This window comes from Cottoperca gobio, chromosome 14 (assembly GCF_900634415.1).
Source record: "Cottoperca gobio chromosome 14, fCotGob3.1, whole genome shotgun sequence".
Lineage (NCBI taxonomy): Eukaryota > Metazoa > Chordata > Actinopteri > Perciformes > Bovichtidae > Cottoperca > Cottoperca gobio.
Genome location: NC_041368.1, coordinates 4,489,945 through 4,508,029, shown reverse-complemented (window position 1 = coordinate 4,508,029; position 18,085 = coordinate 4,489,945). Strand labels below are relative to the sequence as shown.

At 38.6% G+C, this 18,085-nt stretch overlaps 2 protein-coding genes across 2 annotated transcripts in view; both read left to right on the top strand.

Annotated features, from left to right (window-relative positions):
• Nucleotides 1-1,726: 1,726 nt before the first annotated feature.
• On the top strand, nt 1,727-12,565 carry dgat2 (diacylglycerol O-acyltransferase 2). Its single transcript, XM_029448291.1, has 8 exons — nt 1,727-1,878; nt 3,151-3,279; nt 3,526-3,633; nt 4,358-4,428; nt 7,661-7,865; nt 8,935-9,109; nt 10,777-10,979; nt 11,135-12,565. The coding sequence occupies exons 1-8, from the start codon at nt 1,839-1,841 to the stop codon at nt 11,287-11,289; spliced, it is 1,086 nt and encodes a 361-aa protein (XP_029304151.1). The 5' UTR covers nt 1,727-1,838; the 3' UTR covers nt 11,290-12,565.
• Nucleotides 12,566-15,434: 2,869 nt separating this feature from the next.
• Nucleotides 15,435-18,085, top strand: part of uvrag (UV radiation resistance associated gene) — an 88,912-nt gene continuing 86,261 nt past the window's right edge. Inside the window, exon 1 of the mRNA XM_029448434.1 lies at nt 15,435-15,759. Within this exon, the coding sequence (XP_029304294.1) occupies nt 15,655-15,759 (105 nt within the window). The 5' untranslated portion in view covers nt 15,435-15,654. The remainder of the gene's footprint in view (nt 15,760-18,085) is intronic.

Here is an 18,085-nt window from a genome sequence, read left to right as displayed (position 1 = left end):
AACTTCTTTTGATACTTAACAGGACAGTTCATTGCAAAATCAAAAATACACAGATTTCCCTTTTACCTGGAGCGCTATTTATCCCTTGTTGTGGTGTGAGTTGCCGAGTGTTGGAGATATCAGCCGTAGAGATGATATAATATATAATAATATAATATAATGGAACTAGATGGAACTCGGCTTGTGGTGCTCAGAGCACCAAAAAATACATTCGGAAAACCCAACAGCAATGTCTCTTTACAGAATGAATGACCCGGTACACTCAAGATAATCCACAGACCTTGTTGTCAGCAGTTTCATGTAGGAACTATTTTCTTTACCGTATCACCTCTCAGAAGGAGACGCTTGTGCTCATGACAATGCGAGCTGTAATGTTAGCTAGCTGAGCAGATGCACGCTTCCTTCTGCGCGGTGATACGGTTCGGTAGTAAGAAAATAGTTCCTATATGAAACAGCTCACAACAAACATCAACATTAAATAATTGGGTCATGATGAAGAGATATTACTTTTGAGTTTTTGAATGACTTGTTTTGCCGCTTTTAGTACCACAAGCCGAGTGGTGGTCCATTATATTATTCTGTACTTTTGTTTAAGGAGGATATTACATGCAGGACTTACTTGAAGTGGAGTATTTTTACATTGTGGTATTGGTACTTTTATGTGAGTAAAATATCTGAGTTCTTCTTACACCACTGACAAAACCTCTTTTAAAACATCTTCAGCCATTTGCCAGCAGCCATACATTAGTTCTCTCTCCACCTTCAGCAGGTCCTGGTAGAGTGAGTTTGTGTGCAGTGCCAGCTGCCAGACACAGTCTCTGTTAGAAGCCACATAGAGCAGGACTTACCTAGTAGCTTGAACAGATCTCAACAGTGTGTTTAGACATTCACAATTCAAACCACAGCTGCCCATACTGAAGTCACGAGTGCACGACTGACTGTAAGAGATGCATCAATCAATTAGTGTTGCTTTAATATACAGTAGCCAGCCTAGCACAGAAGAGAGTCTCATTTGTTACACTGGCACTGAACATTGTGCAATCTGAGTCTATCAGGTGGGCAGCTGTGGCTTGTATTGTGCAAGACTACAAATGATGCAATCTGTACAGTAAAAAAATGAAATAGCATAGGATATTATAAATTGTACAGTAAAAAAAAAAATCCCTATAGAAAAGAATGGGAAAGTTTTAACATTTTTTAAAGCAGAACAACCATGTGACATACAAATCACAATAAAAAGAATGACAAAGAAAACACTCGTGGCAATCCAAATAACCATATCATTATGTTTTTATATTGTTCTCATAGCAAATAAAGTTTTACAGAATATGACACGTGCAGTATTCTTAATGTTAAGTGAAACACTTGTTATAGCACGTTCAACATTTTTTTAAGAAAAAAACACATCTGTCTCATCCAAACCAAAGATTCTGACTTACACCTGAGAAGAGGTGAGGCAGGAGCAATGGTCACAACAAGCTCGATGTTTTCCACAGTTGACCCATGTGACTGCCCCGATAAATAGAGAGTGGGAGGCCCAGCAGCAACATTGTTCCCCACCTGCAGGCTTACGTGTTGCAGGACAGACAGCACACCTCACGCTCAGGCTCCTTGGCACATTATTATTATTATTGTTAATACACTTTTCTGTCTTGTCTGCGTCTCTGTGGCTCCTCCCCGCACTGATTAAATGCCGGCTCGGTGCTTCAGTGTGCTGCAGTTGAAGGCAGCCGTGTCTGAGGAGCTGTAGGGTTGGACTTTTATCCTCCTGACAGCCAGCAAGCAAACATCTGAGTTTTTCGTTGTCGGGCACCCTCTCCATCCTAGAAGCCTGAGCTATGAAGACTATTCTTGCTGCGTACTCTGGCGTCCTCAAAGGTAAGACCCTTTCTGGTTTGAGAAGTGTAACGGGCTACAGCGAGCAAGCACACAGAGGGGTCGTTCCTGGAAGGGGTCAGAGTGACATGACACACACCACACGCCAATAAAATGTAATTTGATCACTGTTATGTGCTACAAAGACACTGCATGCATAGGAGGTACTATAGGAGATGTATGATGTATGCATATTATGTCGATTTGCGCTTTATGCCTGTTATTGCTACTGCTTTGAATTCGGGTACCAACAAATACAGAGGTTTTATGTGCAACCCGTTCTTGCATTTCTCTGCAGTTGTATAATATTTAATCATTTAGACTAAATGAGGAATTATTTGTGGATGTCCAACATTTGAATAAGGGATTTCTTGGATGGAGTTCTAACTGTAAAGGCTTTTCTGCTGAAGTAGTAAAAATACTTTGGATTTGGATTGTATCACTTACATTGACATGGCTTTCTCTGCACGCCCAGTATGGATAGTTGAAACAATTACAGTAACAAATAACTCTTAATGTACATCTGGGTTTGTCAGTATTGTTATAAGACAGACTTAAAAAAAGTGTGAACTTTTCCTGCATCTGCAGGTCATGATAGTGTGTGTACCTCTGTCTGGTGACCAGTTTGATCTGGCTCACAGCAGGACTCAGAGAGCACACACACTGTAAGTGGGCTAATTCAGCCATGACCTGGTCACTAATTGTATCCTGACAGATTCTCTGTCTCTCCTCATCAGTCACTTGCACACATTCAAGCGGTGATAGCCTTTAAACCGTCAAAGCATCATAGTTTACTAGGTAACACCAGCAGCAGCCCAGTGGGTTATTTTCAGTGTGTACAGATGGGATTAGATGACCGTGTTTTCCTGGAGGGATGATCTTCTTCTTATTGGCTCTCAGTAGTGTGCACTTGACTTGCCTTAGACACTCTTAATGTGTCCGTTACTTCATGCTCCAACCTCGCACACATATAGCTGCATGGTTTCATTTGCATTGGCTGGTGACTGAAGATAGTTGGTGAGTAGTTAATGTGTGTTGATGTGGGGCTGCTTGGTTGTGTTGTTTCACACAGTCTTTAAGGAAATAATTAATGTCTTTGTTTGTTTGATGTCCACCGTTGGACTCGAAAAGTATTACTGCTCGGAGTGTATTAACCGCATTTTCAATGCTTCTCTTCCTCATCTGTTTATTCTTCTGTTACTATGTCTTCAGTAATCGACCCAAAGGAGAGTTTGACAGTTTTGATATAACTCTTGTCTCATCTTTCTTCTCCAGGCACTGGCTCCAGCATCCTCTCTGCCCTGCAGGACCTGTCTGTGGCTTTTTGGCCCTGCAGATCCAAGATGGAAAAACATCTGCAGGTCATCTCTGTGCTGCAGTGGGTCCTCAGCTTTTTAGCTTTGGGTGAGTTGAGTGTGTTTGTGTACGGGCGCATTTAACTTAAGCCGTAGGAAAGCAAAGAAACCTAGAAGATTTAGCTTGTAGTCTCATGAGTCTCATGAGAAGGAGGCTTGTTTCTGAATCCTGATTATGCTCTCAGCCTTTACCAGAATATTTTAGCCTTTAGTTTAGCCTATAATCTTTAGGTTATCTGTAAGAATGACATTCCGATTGAAATGCGTGATTGCAGTCTCTCCTCTCTCCCTCTAGGTGCTGCCTGCACTGTGCTGCTGATCTACATGTTCTGCACTGACTGCTGGCTTATTGCTGCCATTTACACCGCCTGGCTCATCGTCGACTGGAACACCCCGAAACAAGGCAAGGCATTAAAGACATCAAAAATCACTGTTGCATAATAGTCCAGCTTTAATCCCCATGTGAGGAAACAATACTTGTCTGTGGGTGATGATGATGACATTTCAAAAGATGTATAGGCATGATGTAACAGGAGCTACTGGTCTGATTTTACTGAAAAATGTCTTTGGATGATGCATTTTTGTGTCAAAATATTACACAGATCGATAAACGGTTAAAAAGAATAGTGTGAACGAACTGTACTTTGTGTTTAGTGCAAATGAACAAATAATAAAATGCTAACAAGCCGAACTAAGATGGTAAACATTGTAAACATGAGTGTCTGCATTAGTATGTTAGCATGCTGACGTGAGCATTTACCTTAAAGCTCAGGGCTCTGCCAAAGTACAGTTTACACTGTTGTTGTATTTACATGTCATTGTAGAACTGAGTAATAGCATAATTAATTGTTAAGCTATTACTCCATTATCAAACGTATAGTCATCTTCTGAAGGGTGAGGATTAGTGTTATGTTGTTAATAACTGGAAACTATTTTTGTAGACATAAAACAAGCATTTTGAAGAGGGTACCTGGGCTCTGGATAGTATTAAAAAAAAAAAGTCTGACATCTTATAAACTAAATATTAATTAATTAATACATATTAATTGCTAATGAAAATAATTGTTGGTTGCAGCTGCAGTTTTCATGTAGTGAAGTGATTTCTAATCAAGTGATGATCTCCTCAGGTGGCAGGAGGTCCTCTTGGGTGAGAAACTGGACAGTGTGGACATATTTCCGAGACTACTTCCCAGTCAGGGTAGGTGACTTTGTCAGTGTATTGGTGCACCATTGCTTTTTTTATCAAACACCAACCTTGAAAACTCGAGAACACTAGAGGTATGAAGATGTCGGGAATGAAGCATTAAAACATTTGTGTATTTTGTGCTGTCACACAAAAGGTTCTTCTACCTCTTGCTTATGATAGTCAGTATTGTATGATTTAGCCAGTTCATCAATTTCCAGTCATGCACAGGTTTGACATTATAGATAAGCTTATCAGGGGTGAATCGGGTATCAGCTGTCGGCTCCATGCCGTCCCTTGTCCCATGTTGATTATGATGACTGCTTGACGTTGGTTGGGAGTTTTAGACTTTGTCCCAACTGATAGGCTGAGGAGCAGTGCTAAGCTTGTTTTGCCCTTAGGTGTTTCCCACTGCATCGTTAGCCACTCGCACATCCACACACACAGTGCATGCAAGGAGAGGCACTGTACTGTAGCTGTGCATGACTCAAGAGTCACTGAAGAACCACAAGTCATGGGTGGAGTGTATTTAAACGAAGGATGCGTGTCCCACATGATTCAGTCAGTTGTCATGGGATTTTTTTGAATCATCTCTTTTGTACAGATTAGAGCTGCAACAATTAGTTAATGAATATATTAGAGGATCGTCACAAAATTAATCTGCAACTATTTTGTTTATTGATTTAACATTTTTATAATTTTCTAAGCAAAGGCATCAATTATTCTCTGGTTCCAGCTACTCTAATAAGATGATTTTCTGTTTTATATCGTTGTAAACTCAATATCTGTGGGGTACATTATGTCTCCTCGGACACAGGGATAATATGATGGACATTTTGCAATATGTTGTGGCACTTTATAGACAAAACAATTGATCAATTCATTGTTGCAGACAATTCACTTGCAAAATCACTCTCACATCTTTTATCCGTAAAACAAAGCTGATCCATGTAAAAAAGATGCTTGTTTAAAACCTGATGTATTTCTCCTCACACCTCAGAATGCTGATGAAACACAGACTTTCACATAGCTTGTTTTATTCCATCAATTCCTTACTTAAAGCATGGAGTACTGACTATGTCTCAGTGTATAAAGTCCCGTCATGGCCACTCAGCCCAGGTGTTGATAAGCGTGTCTACTGTTCAGAGTGTGAAAAGAAAAGTGGGCTGTATCACTCCAGGGGGAGGAATGGGAAGCCGACTCTTTGCAGCTGAACTTTGTTCATCTCATTGATCAGCACACTGTGTTCTATGTAGCTATTTGTCTCTGTGGGTTAATGAGGTTCACTTGATGCCATCTTACCATTACATTTTCTCAATGTTGCTGCAAGACATACATGTTTTACTGCTGTCAAAAACTTTGAGCTTTTTGTAATATGCCCGTAGTATGTAGTTGAAAGTGTAAATCTAAGAAGAACTCCCTCACACTGTCCGCTTACTGCTGACATATTTATTTATCATCAGGTATTTCATCAGCAACATGAGTCCTCCATAAACACACGCAGGAGCTGCCATTATCAACCAATCATCCAATGAGAGGACTAGAAATTGGGTTGACCTTGAGCTTACTCAAATCATGTATGTCATCAGTCAGAAAATAACATTACAAATATTTGAAAGATAGAAATGAACTCAGTATATTGACACTAATAACTTTGAGTAACCCTTATGTAAACTCTCCAAAAGTAAAAAGAAACTGAGAAGAACAATTGAATTTAAGAGAAAACATACAATGAATCTTGCAACATAGCTAAAACAAACCAACGGATTATATCTGCACGGGCATCAATTGATTGTAGTGTTCTCAATCTTCCATAAACATATGACTTATACATGAGCTGGAAGCCATACTGTCAAAGTCCAAAGCAGCCTTAAAATCAGAGTGAGGGCTGAAGACGTCTGCAGTGACTGTTACATGAACACTAGAGAAAAAGACACTTCTGTATATCTGTATATTAGTGTTTTCATACAGTAACCAGTGAATCTCGCCTCCATCTCTTTACTGTCTCCTCAAACTATATAAGGTGGTAAATGCTGTGCACGTCTCCCTTTGTCCTTAATCGCTTTACATCTGCCGTACCAGCCAGCCGGAGACCTGCGGTACTATGGAGATCTTGAATGTGATCTCTTTGCTAATGTGGTTATGCAACGTTTGTGTTTGACTAGCTTTGTGTACACATTGTGATGAATCCAAGTCTACAGTGCAAATCACAGTTAAGGTTTCTTAACTGATTCTGCAATTTTACAAGTTCAACATGAAACCAAGAGGTTAGAATAATGCTGAATCTTTAAAGTTGTACTTTATTGCGTCCCTTACAATGTACATGTACACCGTATATAGTGGGTCAATGTTTTATGACTCATGTTATATGAGTCATGTTGGGTTCCAGCTGATAAGGATGTGTTAGTTCTACTAAAACATAAGCTGTGTACCAAATTCATACTACACGCTTTTTCTAAGAATCTATGGGTCACCACAATACTGATATTGTGTGTATGAAAGTTACCTGTTATGGTACTGAGTACATTTGCTTAATCTATGACATACATTTTTATTTAGTTTTGATTGATTGGCAGCTACTGTATATTGATAATCGCTTTATCATTTATGTCATTTTTCAATTAAAAGTAAAAGACAAACAGTCCAAATATGAAGATTTGCTTCTTTTCTGTTTGAAACTGTGATAAACATGTTTCACTAATGTTTTACATTTTATTGTCCAAGTGATTGATGAATAAAGAAAATAATCTGCAGATTAATCAATAATGAAAAGAATCGTTAGTAGCAGCGACATTATTTCCTGTTGGTATATAATGGTAAAGTATGTTGATTTATTGTCAACTAACTAAATAACTAAATATTATTATTATTATAATAATAATAATAATAATAATAATAATAATAATAATAATAATAATAATAATAATAATAATAATAAGTTTATTTGTAAGGCACATCTGCTAAACAATGTTACAAAGAGCTTTACACAAAACAAACAAAAATAATAATTCATAAGGAATAAATTCAAGCAGGCAGGAAAGGGGTGAATCACTAAACCTGAGATTAGAATATACTGTCATTTATATTGTGTATAAAAAGTGTTTAATATGGAATTGCACGCAGATTCTGTTCTCAAGTCTTTTAGCCACATTGGTCGGTAACATGACATTTTTCCTATCAGATGTTCCTGGTCTAGCAGTGTGGAAATCAACCTCACACTGCTCCTCTTTGTGCTTTTCTTCTCCAGCTAATTAAAACCCACAACCTGCTGCCCAGCCGGAACTACATCTTTGGCTACCATCCTCACGGCATCTTCTGCTTCGGTGCTTTCTGCAACTTTGGGACCGAGGCTACAGGCTTCTCCAAGAAATTCCCGGGCATCCAGCCCTCCCTGGCAACCCTGGCAGGAAACTTCCGCATGCCCGTCCTTCGCGACTACCTGATGTCTGGAGGTGAGATGATTTGAGAAGCTATGGAGTCTCGCTTGAGTTCTTAAAAAGTCTGACACTGATAACAGTATCTGTAGGAGAGTGGACCTTTGTCCTATTGCACAGCTTCTGTTTACTTGGATCTGCTGATTTCACTGATTGATAGAGCTTTAGCTGTTCTGTTCTGAAGGGCTGTTTGCTCTTCAGCTTTACCCATAGATACTGTACATACTCTCTGAGGTTACTATAGGTCATTGTACATGTTGTTTCAAAACGCTTCTTTGGTAAAGAGTCCTCGTAGAATTTTCTTTGTGACACCTTTTTGTTGTACTGTGTAATGCAACAATCTCCGCAAAATGTCTGTTGTTTTAAGGCAATGTTATTATTTTCAGCACCAGTAGGTCAGATTTTGAACATCAGAATCAGAATCAGAATTTGGTTTATTGCAGGTTTTCACATACAAGGAATTTGCTTTGGTGTGTAATGGTGCAAACATAAACACAGTAGGATAAATTAAAAATAAGAGCAAATATAGAAGAATATAAATATAGAAAAAAGAATGTACAGAATGTGCTTAACATCATTTGTTTAATTGGACTTAGGTGCTAGATAGGGCTGTCACAATATCAGATTTTCACTGCAATTATCATGGCCAAAATAATTTTCAAACTATATAATAAAGGATAATGCTATCAGTCAAATTCATCTTTAACTTTGTTTATTGTGCATTTTGTCTGTTGTTTTGAAAATGATTACACTCAAAATATGAATGTGTGTGTGTGGGTGTTTGGGGAGAGAAACAAAGTGAGAACAGAAAGAAACAGAAATGATTTAAGAGGCGCTGGATAAACAATTTACATTTTTTATACTGGTTTATCGTGACACCCCTAATGCTAGACCGCAGAGCAGTTCAGTACAATAAAGCTAAAGTCTAAAAAGACTGAGGAATACAATATTTGCAGCTAATTCTTTTTGACCAGATCTAATAGAAATAGCATGATGTAAACAGACTTAACAAGTGAGTGTATTTGCCTCTTGTGCGATGCTTCTTTACTGCAATTGTAATCATCTTTCCCTATCTTGTTCCTCTCAGGTATATGTCCAGTGAACAAGAACTCTATCGACTACCTGCTGTCACGTAACGGGACAGGAAATGCTGTGGTCATCGTTGTTGGAGGAGCAGCGGAGTCTCTGCAGTGTGCACCAGGCAAGAATTCTGTCACCCTGAAGAACCGTAAAGGCTTTGTGAGGCTGGCCCTACAGAAAGGGTGAGCTGGCTGCACAACACTCACAGACAGACAAGGTCATGTGCATTTTAAACGACTAAACACAGCCTCGACCAAATCTGATTTGAACGTGAACATTTCAGCATTCTCAGGGCTGTAGTGACTTATTGGAATGAGTGACTTATAAGATTATTACTCGCAGAAAGGTTGAAATGACCTCACAGAGAGCATCAAGAAATCTTTTATAAATGTGCAGTGTTGTCCCTCGTAAAGCTTGGAGCTGTTTGCGGGATGCAGGTCAGACTGCGTGAGCTAGCATTGGACTCAACCATACATTAATAACTATAACAAACTCTACTATAAAGGGAAGTGGACCCAGTTTGTCTTGTTAACCGAAAAAGCCTGATTATATAGCTGTGGCTTATCACAGGGGGCACCCTGTCCAAAGAAGCTTTGAGCTTGAGGAGACATGCAGTCCTGGAACTTCATTCATAACAGCTAAGTTAGCATTCCAGCTGAAATAAGCCTGGGCTGTGAATTGAGGTCACTTTGGGTTCACTTTCTGGAACTCTTACTGCTTGGTTTTGATGCTTATAGAACAGAGATTAAGTTGAAACCAGTTGAATAATGAGACTCAAGTTGATTTATAAGGACAATTAAGTAAAAAGTGCAATTTCAAGGTTATTAATCTCAAATTGATCAAAAAGCACAAGAAAGTAAAGTAGATATGTTTACATATGTTTAGTGAATTGTCTGGTTGCTATAAATCTATTCTTATTGCTTGTAAAATGCAGATTTGTTTTATTTCTTCATGGCTTGAATACACATTCCAATTAAACAGTGTGAGGCGGTTAACATCACTCTTTGATGTGCACACAGCTCGCAGGAATATGTAACCTTTGATGAGGCGCCATGAGATTGACTTTGCATTTCTTTAAATGGTCACAAACTCTACAGTTTAGGAACTACTGTACTGTTACTAATGCAATGATTGGTTAATGACAGAAATATGAAAAACATCCACAAATATTAATATTGAGCAGTAATGAAACTACGAGTTCTAAAAGTTTTCTAGGTCCAAAAGCTTCTCTGGAAATGTTTGGGCCACTGTTCAAATGATAAACGTTGCGCTCCGCCACAGATCTAGGTAGACTAAATATCAGTCCAGAAAGTTTCCTGATTACATTAACCCTTGCTTACCTAGCGAGACAAAAGCTTGGCTGTACACCAACAATAACGCTGAATAATGAGAAATAAAATGAGAAATGTCTGTGATTTCACAACTGTAAACTATAACAGTCTGCTTACATGCTTATGATCATGACCTACTGATTTATGATAATGATCATTTTGCATGAATAAAACAACGATGAAAAAAATTCCTTTTGGGTGTTTTTGTTCTTGTCTGGCAACTAAAGTGGGCAGTGAGGTAGAAACATGTATATTAAATATAAATTATTCAGTTCTGATGGATGTATGGTGTTTGGATGTACCATGCTTTAAGTGAGACTTCAAGTGCCATCATTGTTTTCAAAACCAGTCGATTTACAGATACGACTGTAATATAACAATACAAATATCATATATATATATTTCTATATTTTCCTTTTTTTTCTTTTCTGTTGTTGCTGATTTAGATGTTTAGAATCTAGAACCATATGTCTTGGCATTAGGGGACAGTTGTTGAGTCCTCCTCTGTGTTTCCTCAGGTCGGACCTGGTTCCAGTGTATTCCTTTGGAGAGAACGATGTCTACAAGCAGGTGATCTTTGAGGAGGGGACCTACTGGAGATATCTCCAAAGAAAGTTACAGAAGATCTTGGGCTTTGCCCCGTGCCTCTTCCATGGATGTGGACTATTCTTTGGGGACTCCTGGGGCATTGTGCCTTATGGCAAGCCGATCACCACCATAGGCAAGTTTGTCTGCTAATGACAGTGATTCAGAGACTCAAAGTACAGATTAGGGTTATCTTTAAAAATGTCAACAATATTTTGCTATTTTAGTACAGTTCATTACAGTTAAAGTTTGTTTGCTCATTGTTTTAATCCTCTCTTGTTCTGTTTATAGTTGGGGAGCCAATCACAGTGCCAAAAATTGAGGATCCAACTGATGAGATGGTAGAACTGTACCATGCAATGTACATCAAGTCCCTCCAGGGCCTTTTTGACAAGTACAAGACCCGCTTTGGCCTGAAAGAGAGTGACATCCTGTACATCCAGTGAAAGGACGAGTGGGCCCTGTTGAAGCTCTGAACTGTACCAGCATCTTTGGACCCCTCCACCCACCCCGTCACGGTCCAATCTTAGTGCCTGGTTTGGATTATCTCAAGACTGCAAACTCTACACAGGAGCACGTCTGCTAACGAAACCTTTGTTCTCTGCATGGTTTCACGTTTAAAGAATCGTCAGCTCTTCTTGCTGCTGTAATCAGGTGAAACCATCACGGTCGGACACAGTTATACCAAATCCCACATCAAAAAGTGTGCCATTGTTGTTTCTATTTCCATTTTGAAATAAAGGCATCGAGTGTGGGCTTTCTAATCAGTGCAGAGTGGGGTGAGTTCCACTAGATGGAGCTGGAAGGTAACACGCAGGACTTGAGAGAAGTGCCTATGCTTTTGCTGTCTTTTACTCATGCTGCCATATAATTCTCCCAAAGCTCTTTAAGATCCTTTCATATGCTAAACGCACAACCAATGCAAATGTAAGATACCACTTCATTATTGGGATAATAAGCCCAAAGTTTAATTGAGCCAAAGACCTCTGTTGTCCCCACACATGCATGTATTTCTAATGTATGAAAGCCACAAGTGAAGGAATTCTTCAGGGTGGATTTATATTGTGAATGCACAGTACATGTGTGATTGTATAATGCCATTAAGTATTAATTGTATTCTGTTGAGAGGAAGAACTTAAGTGTTTGTCCCTCAATGGATATTTCTGATGCACTTTTTATATTGCTGATTACCTTCTGAGGTTTTTGTGCCTATGATATGAGAATTTTCCAAGACAGTCAGTGTGCTGCTTGACTTGATTTCCCTTTTTTGTCCTACTACTGTCCAGGTCTGGATGGGTGTGTTTTGTGAATGCAAACAAAAAACTACAGTGATGTCTTGTATCATCAAGTGAAGGTTTTGTGGGTGAAAACAAAGTGGATCTCTTTGTAACCGTACCATGGGTGATTGAAATGAAAGGGATTATACCAGTTTTAATACTGGTATTATGTCATGTTCGAGGGTGCCACTAGTACTTTTGTAAAATAAGAGTATGTAAGTAAAGAATAAATCCTGGGAATTAGCAAGCTTGTTTCATGTTGATGGACATGAAGATGGGCAGTAAATGATGAGATTGTAATTTGAAGAGTAGTTTGCTCTGGTTTCACCATTGTGCCTTCTTGTAAAGAACAGTTTAATCCATATGCAAGAAATAAACAGAGAGACCTGTCTATATGATGAATGGCATCATCTGTCTGCTGATATTTAAATTAAACTTTTGTATGTTTTCAAAGGAGATGTGTGTGTTTGTGTGTCTTGTTTTTAGAAACAGTTCCCCATCACTTAGATATATTTATAATGCTACATCTGTTTCTCAAATGTACCTCACAAGATATCTGTCATTTGATTCGGACTTATTTGAGGCCAGTGTGGTACAAACATGTTCAAGCTTAGTCAACATTGGATACCCAATCGTCAAGATTAAGCCCTGAACATACACATGCCCCCTTACAGCTGTAAGGCTGTTCAATTCATCTCAAATCACACTGACGGTACCAAATATACAGTATTTGGGTGCACAGCATTTTTACTGACTAGTTCACGAGCAGGTGACCAAGGTTTGCCATTAGTAGTGAAACAGGCAGATTCTTTACTTACTTATGTTACAAGTGAAAGTCTAGCATTGGAAATTTTACTTAAATACACAGAAGTATTATTAATGAAATGTGCTTAAAGTATTAAAGTAATAGCACTGGAGACTTGTACCTAAATGATAAATAGTACTTTTCAAAGTATTATATTACACTTTATCAAGTGATGGGCAGTTTAATCTGCAACAACGCATCACATTATATAAACTGATAGTGTCTTGGATGAAAAATCTTGATTTTCAAAGTAACAAGTAACTATAGCTGTAAACAAACATGTAGGGGAGTAAAAAGTTCTATAGTTCCCAATATTGTCTTTTACAATATTTTAATGTGGTGGTAGTCGTAGAAAATGTAAATACTAAAAAGTGCTGGAAACTGGCCAATGCTGAGAAACAAATGTTGAGTCTAAAAAATGTTAGGTCTATTTGATTGCAGTATGAATGTTTTTTGATAATCTTATTTCGTACACCAACAAGCCAATCTATCAAAGCATGCAGGGTCCGTTTCAAGTACACGAAAAGGAGCATTCCTAAAAGCAGAAATAAATCAATAGTTTTTGTAAAGTCCAATGATCTTGTGGAAACAGAACTCCTCGGTGTGTCTGATGCTGCCCCCTGATGGTTGCTTAATATTCTGCTATTAGGATGATCAAGGTTTACACAAATCCTTCATAGAGCCGAGTAGAGTAGTAGAAGTTGGGAAACCAGCAGTGGTAGAAAGTAAAGTACATTCAAGTACTGTGCTTATGTTCAATTTTGAGGTACTTGATTATCTTCACATTATACTATTCAATACTTCCACTTTACTACATTTCAGAAAGATGATACTTTTACTACACTACATTTATCTGACATCTGTAGTTAGATGTTATGTTGCAGATTAACATTTTACATACAAAAATTATCTGTTTATAAAATCTGATACGTTGTAACAGATCTAACTTTCCAACAGTATGTAGCCATTGCATAATTAGCTCCACATCGACTGCAACATTAGCTACATTACAATTCTGCTATAAATGAATGCATTTTAATAATAATAATAATAATCCAGTAATTTAATAAAGCCATATATATGAAAAAAAGTATGGAACCAGTCCTCTTAATCATTGAATTCATGTGTTTCATTCAGTCCCATTGCCATAGGTGTATAACATCAAGCACCTGGCCATGCAGTCTGCCTTCACAAACATGTGAAAGAATGGCTCGTCCTAAAGAGCTCACTGAACGTGCTTCTGTAACAGGATGCCACAATAACTGCTGAGTTCCAAACCAGCTCTGACATTAATATCAGCACCAAAATCTGAATGCTTCATCTTACCATCTTAAGTCATTCTGGACAATTGTATGCTTCCAACTTTGTGGAAACAGTTTGGGGAAGAACCTTCTCTGTTCCAGCATGACTGTGCCCCAGTTCACAAAGCAAGGTCCATAAAGGCATGGTGTGATGAGTTTGGTGTGGAAGAACTTGACTGGCCTGCACAGAGCCCTGACCTTAACCCCATTGAACACCTTTGGGATGAACTAGAATGGAGATTGTGAGCCAGGCCCTCTCGTCCAACATCAGTGACTGACCTCACCAATGCTCTTCTGGATGAATGGGCAAACGTTCCCACAGACATGCTCCAAAGTCTTGTAGAAGGCCTTCGCAGAAGAGTGGAAGCTGTTAAAGCTGCAAAGGGGGGACTGACTTCATATTAATGCCTATGAATTTGGAATGGGATGTTATAAAAGCTCCTGTAGGTGTAATGTGTAGGTGGCCCAATACTTTTTTCCATATAGTGTATATAGCACTGTGAAATTTGTCATTTTGCATTGAGAGAATTAGTTGATACTTTAAGTACGATTTGCTGATAATACTCTTTAACTTGTATTTAGTATAATTTTGAGTAGGCCTACAGGATTTTTACTTGTCTTACCCTGTGGTATTTCTACTTTTACTTAAGTCTCAGTAGCCTACTTCCTCTGTCACTGGGCCTTCTAAGGTTTTTTTCTTTCCCCAACTGCTAGAAGAGGAATAATTTAATATTACAGTAGTCTTTTGCACAGAAAATATTCAAAGTAGAGAACACAATTCCGACAGTATTGATCAGATGTTTCACACTCACTAATGTCATGGAAGGCGCCCCCTTTTATCCGCTGTTGGTAGGCGACATGGCCTAATGTTTGTGTACTTGGAGATCAGTGATATATAGTGGACGAAAGCCCATGGGATATCAAGTACAATATACGTTTGAATAGTTTTCGTCACCATTTGTACCAGCTCTAATGTAGATTAGAGATGAGAAATGCCACCATTTAACTGTCACCTGTATGTCACGCTGTGCTATGCAATTTCCTTATTGTGTAGTTTTGACAGATTTCAACGAACAGCCGCCCAATCTTGGAAGGTGAACAGATAATACAACCAATGGTAACGCGAGATTTTAGTAGCAGGCACCGCCTTTACATGACGGACGTGAGTTTGAGCCAATCAGCAGCCTAAGTGTCGCGCCTACCAACCAAAGACGGATTTCCGAACCAAGTGTAGCAAACTAGCTTGTACTTTGTTTACGTCCCGTTGGTTAGCTGACAGCTGTTGTAGCGCTCTACTCTCGCAAACAACCGTGTCTGCGTGTCTTTGGTGGTTGCCTGGAGCTTCGTAAACTTTAAACCGAGTGTTCTGGATGTCGTGGATGGAATGATTTGTTGAATGAGGGGGACCCGCTAGATGCTGACAGGAGGATGAACTCCATCACCGTTCGGGTTCTCGCCATCCCCGCCGCCTCTGTCACCAACTCTGGAGCTTCATCCTCTCGAGCCTTACATGTAGAGCTCACATCCCAGCAGGTAAATGCAAAGCATCTGAGGTCATGGTCAATACGAACTGCTTAAAATGGCACCAGAATTCTTTGAGTTATTTGTTATATACTAGTTTACAACGTCAGTTACAACTGCTGCCTTGAGAAACACGGCAGGCCTGTCAGGCTAGCTACTGAGCTAGCAACTGCTAGCTTGCAGTTCTCTAGTTCACGAGAGATTAATGGAACTGGACTGACACCCCAGGCTCACTAACACGAGTTAGAATGGTGTAAGGCATTTTTGAGCCCGGCTTTTTCAATGTGTTGCCCTGTTCGAGGGTATATATAATTCTACACGTTGAATTGTGTACAAAGCTAGTATGCTTCTGCTAATGGCAACTTAACTTGGCGTTATGCCAGCACGCAGGTGACAGCTCAGGGTAACGATGCCAAATGTCATTACTGTGATGTTATATTTTCTCATACAGTTATTTTATTGGGTTTTGAAAAACAAGTTAGACCATGAATTAATTTAACTATAACTTATTTTGAATTCTTGAAAATGTATCATCTATTCATCCATCGATTCATTCATTCATTTGGAAACGTATATAAAGTTGGCAGTTGACAATTCATTCATTAGGGTTTTGAGAGCAACACCTAATCTTCATCCAGTGAGTCAAACATCTATATGCAGCAAGGATTTCTTGGACAGTTTGAGCTACTGGACTAACCTACATCAAACCACTTCAGTCCACATCAATTGTCCATTTATATACATTACAGTAGAGAACCCTTACAGTATGTTGCTCTACCGTCACAGCACATGTGTACAAATACGTTTAGGAAAGTCAAGTTTGCATTAGACAGATAATATAGTTAGTGTGGGTGTTAATTTGAAACTGTCAACAGTTCAGTTCAATAAACAGAATTAACATAAATGCAAATGTTGAAGGGATAATGTTTGACATGCTGTATTTCGTGTGGTGACTTGATTGTAGCATTACCTGATGAAATTATATCTTGCAACATTCCAACCCTACTTCTTGCTTTTTAAAGGATCAGTTCACCCAAATAACAAAACACATTTCTCACCAAGTGGTGTCAGGCCATGTTAATAGTTTTATCTTTCGAGATTTGAATACATGGAGAAATGAATGGGATTTTGTTTGCGCTCCTCAAAGTATTGAAGACTTACATTTTTTTTAAAGATTGGGCTGCAGTGAATTCCATTTACAGCAGACATCCCAGAGACAGATCTCAAAACATCAGCAAAAAAGAAATGTACTACTATGCTAGATACTATTACTATGGGTAATAAGAAAGCATGTCACGTTGTATTTGGTTCAATTGACCATTTAAAAATCACTATGCATTTTTATCTTTAGCTCTTGTTTTATGTAAATGTTCATATGCGCTCTCACATGATTGATCTATGACCACGTGGATATAATAAGGCATGAGGCTCTGACCAAGGCACTTCATATTACTGTTTGCATGTACATTTTGGTGATATAAGCAACACTAGTTCTAATTTAACAGCTGCACTAATCTGAAATTGCAGTGGATGCACACATCAGCTACTTTCTTAAATATAGATCAAAAACTGTCTTTCCAGATTTTATTATTTTAATTTTATTGTTTTGTTTCCACACTTCTCTATCTCCATAATAAAATGTTGTCCTGCTGGCCCACTGGCTCACAGTACCAGAATATATACTGAGATCAATACTGTGGGAGTTGTTACAGGGGGCTTGTGGCTTCTTTTCATACCTAGTATGAAAACTGTGAGTGTTCATTAAAAACAACTTGAAGTCAAAGTTTTAAAGCTGCAGTAATACATATAACTAACGCTCAACAAAATGCAAACACTGTGCATTGAGAGTGCAAAGAGAAGGACAGGAAGTAAAGGGAGGTCAGCAGTAATGTTAATACTATTGTGACCTACAGTTGCAAAGATCTTGCTTGGTCAGTTGGCTTGTTAGCTTTGTTTTCATGATGTACTTTGCCCAACCAAGATACTCTTTTTTGATACTCTGCCACATTTAATACAAAGACTTGTTCTAGCTGGAGAGGCTTGACTGTGCACACCATTTTATATATGGTGATAGCAGTATCATACACTCAGTTTCCAGTTTCTAGACATTATATATCAATGAGAGTAGACCAAATATTAGAAACACATACCCACAGCACCACAAACTATAGCCTGCAGACTACAGACCAGGAAGTTGAATCAACACCTCTAAAACAGTTTCAACAAACCTTAACAATCTTCAGGAAGGTATCATTTATTAAAGTTCATTAGTTTTAGTTAGCCGAGTGTCTAGTATTCTGTGTCAGGGTATTGTTTTCATATATGGCTATTTTAAGAA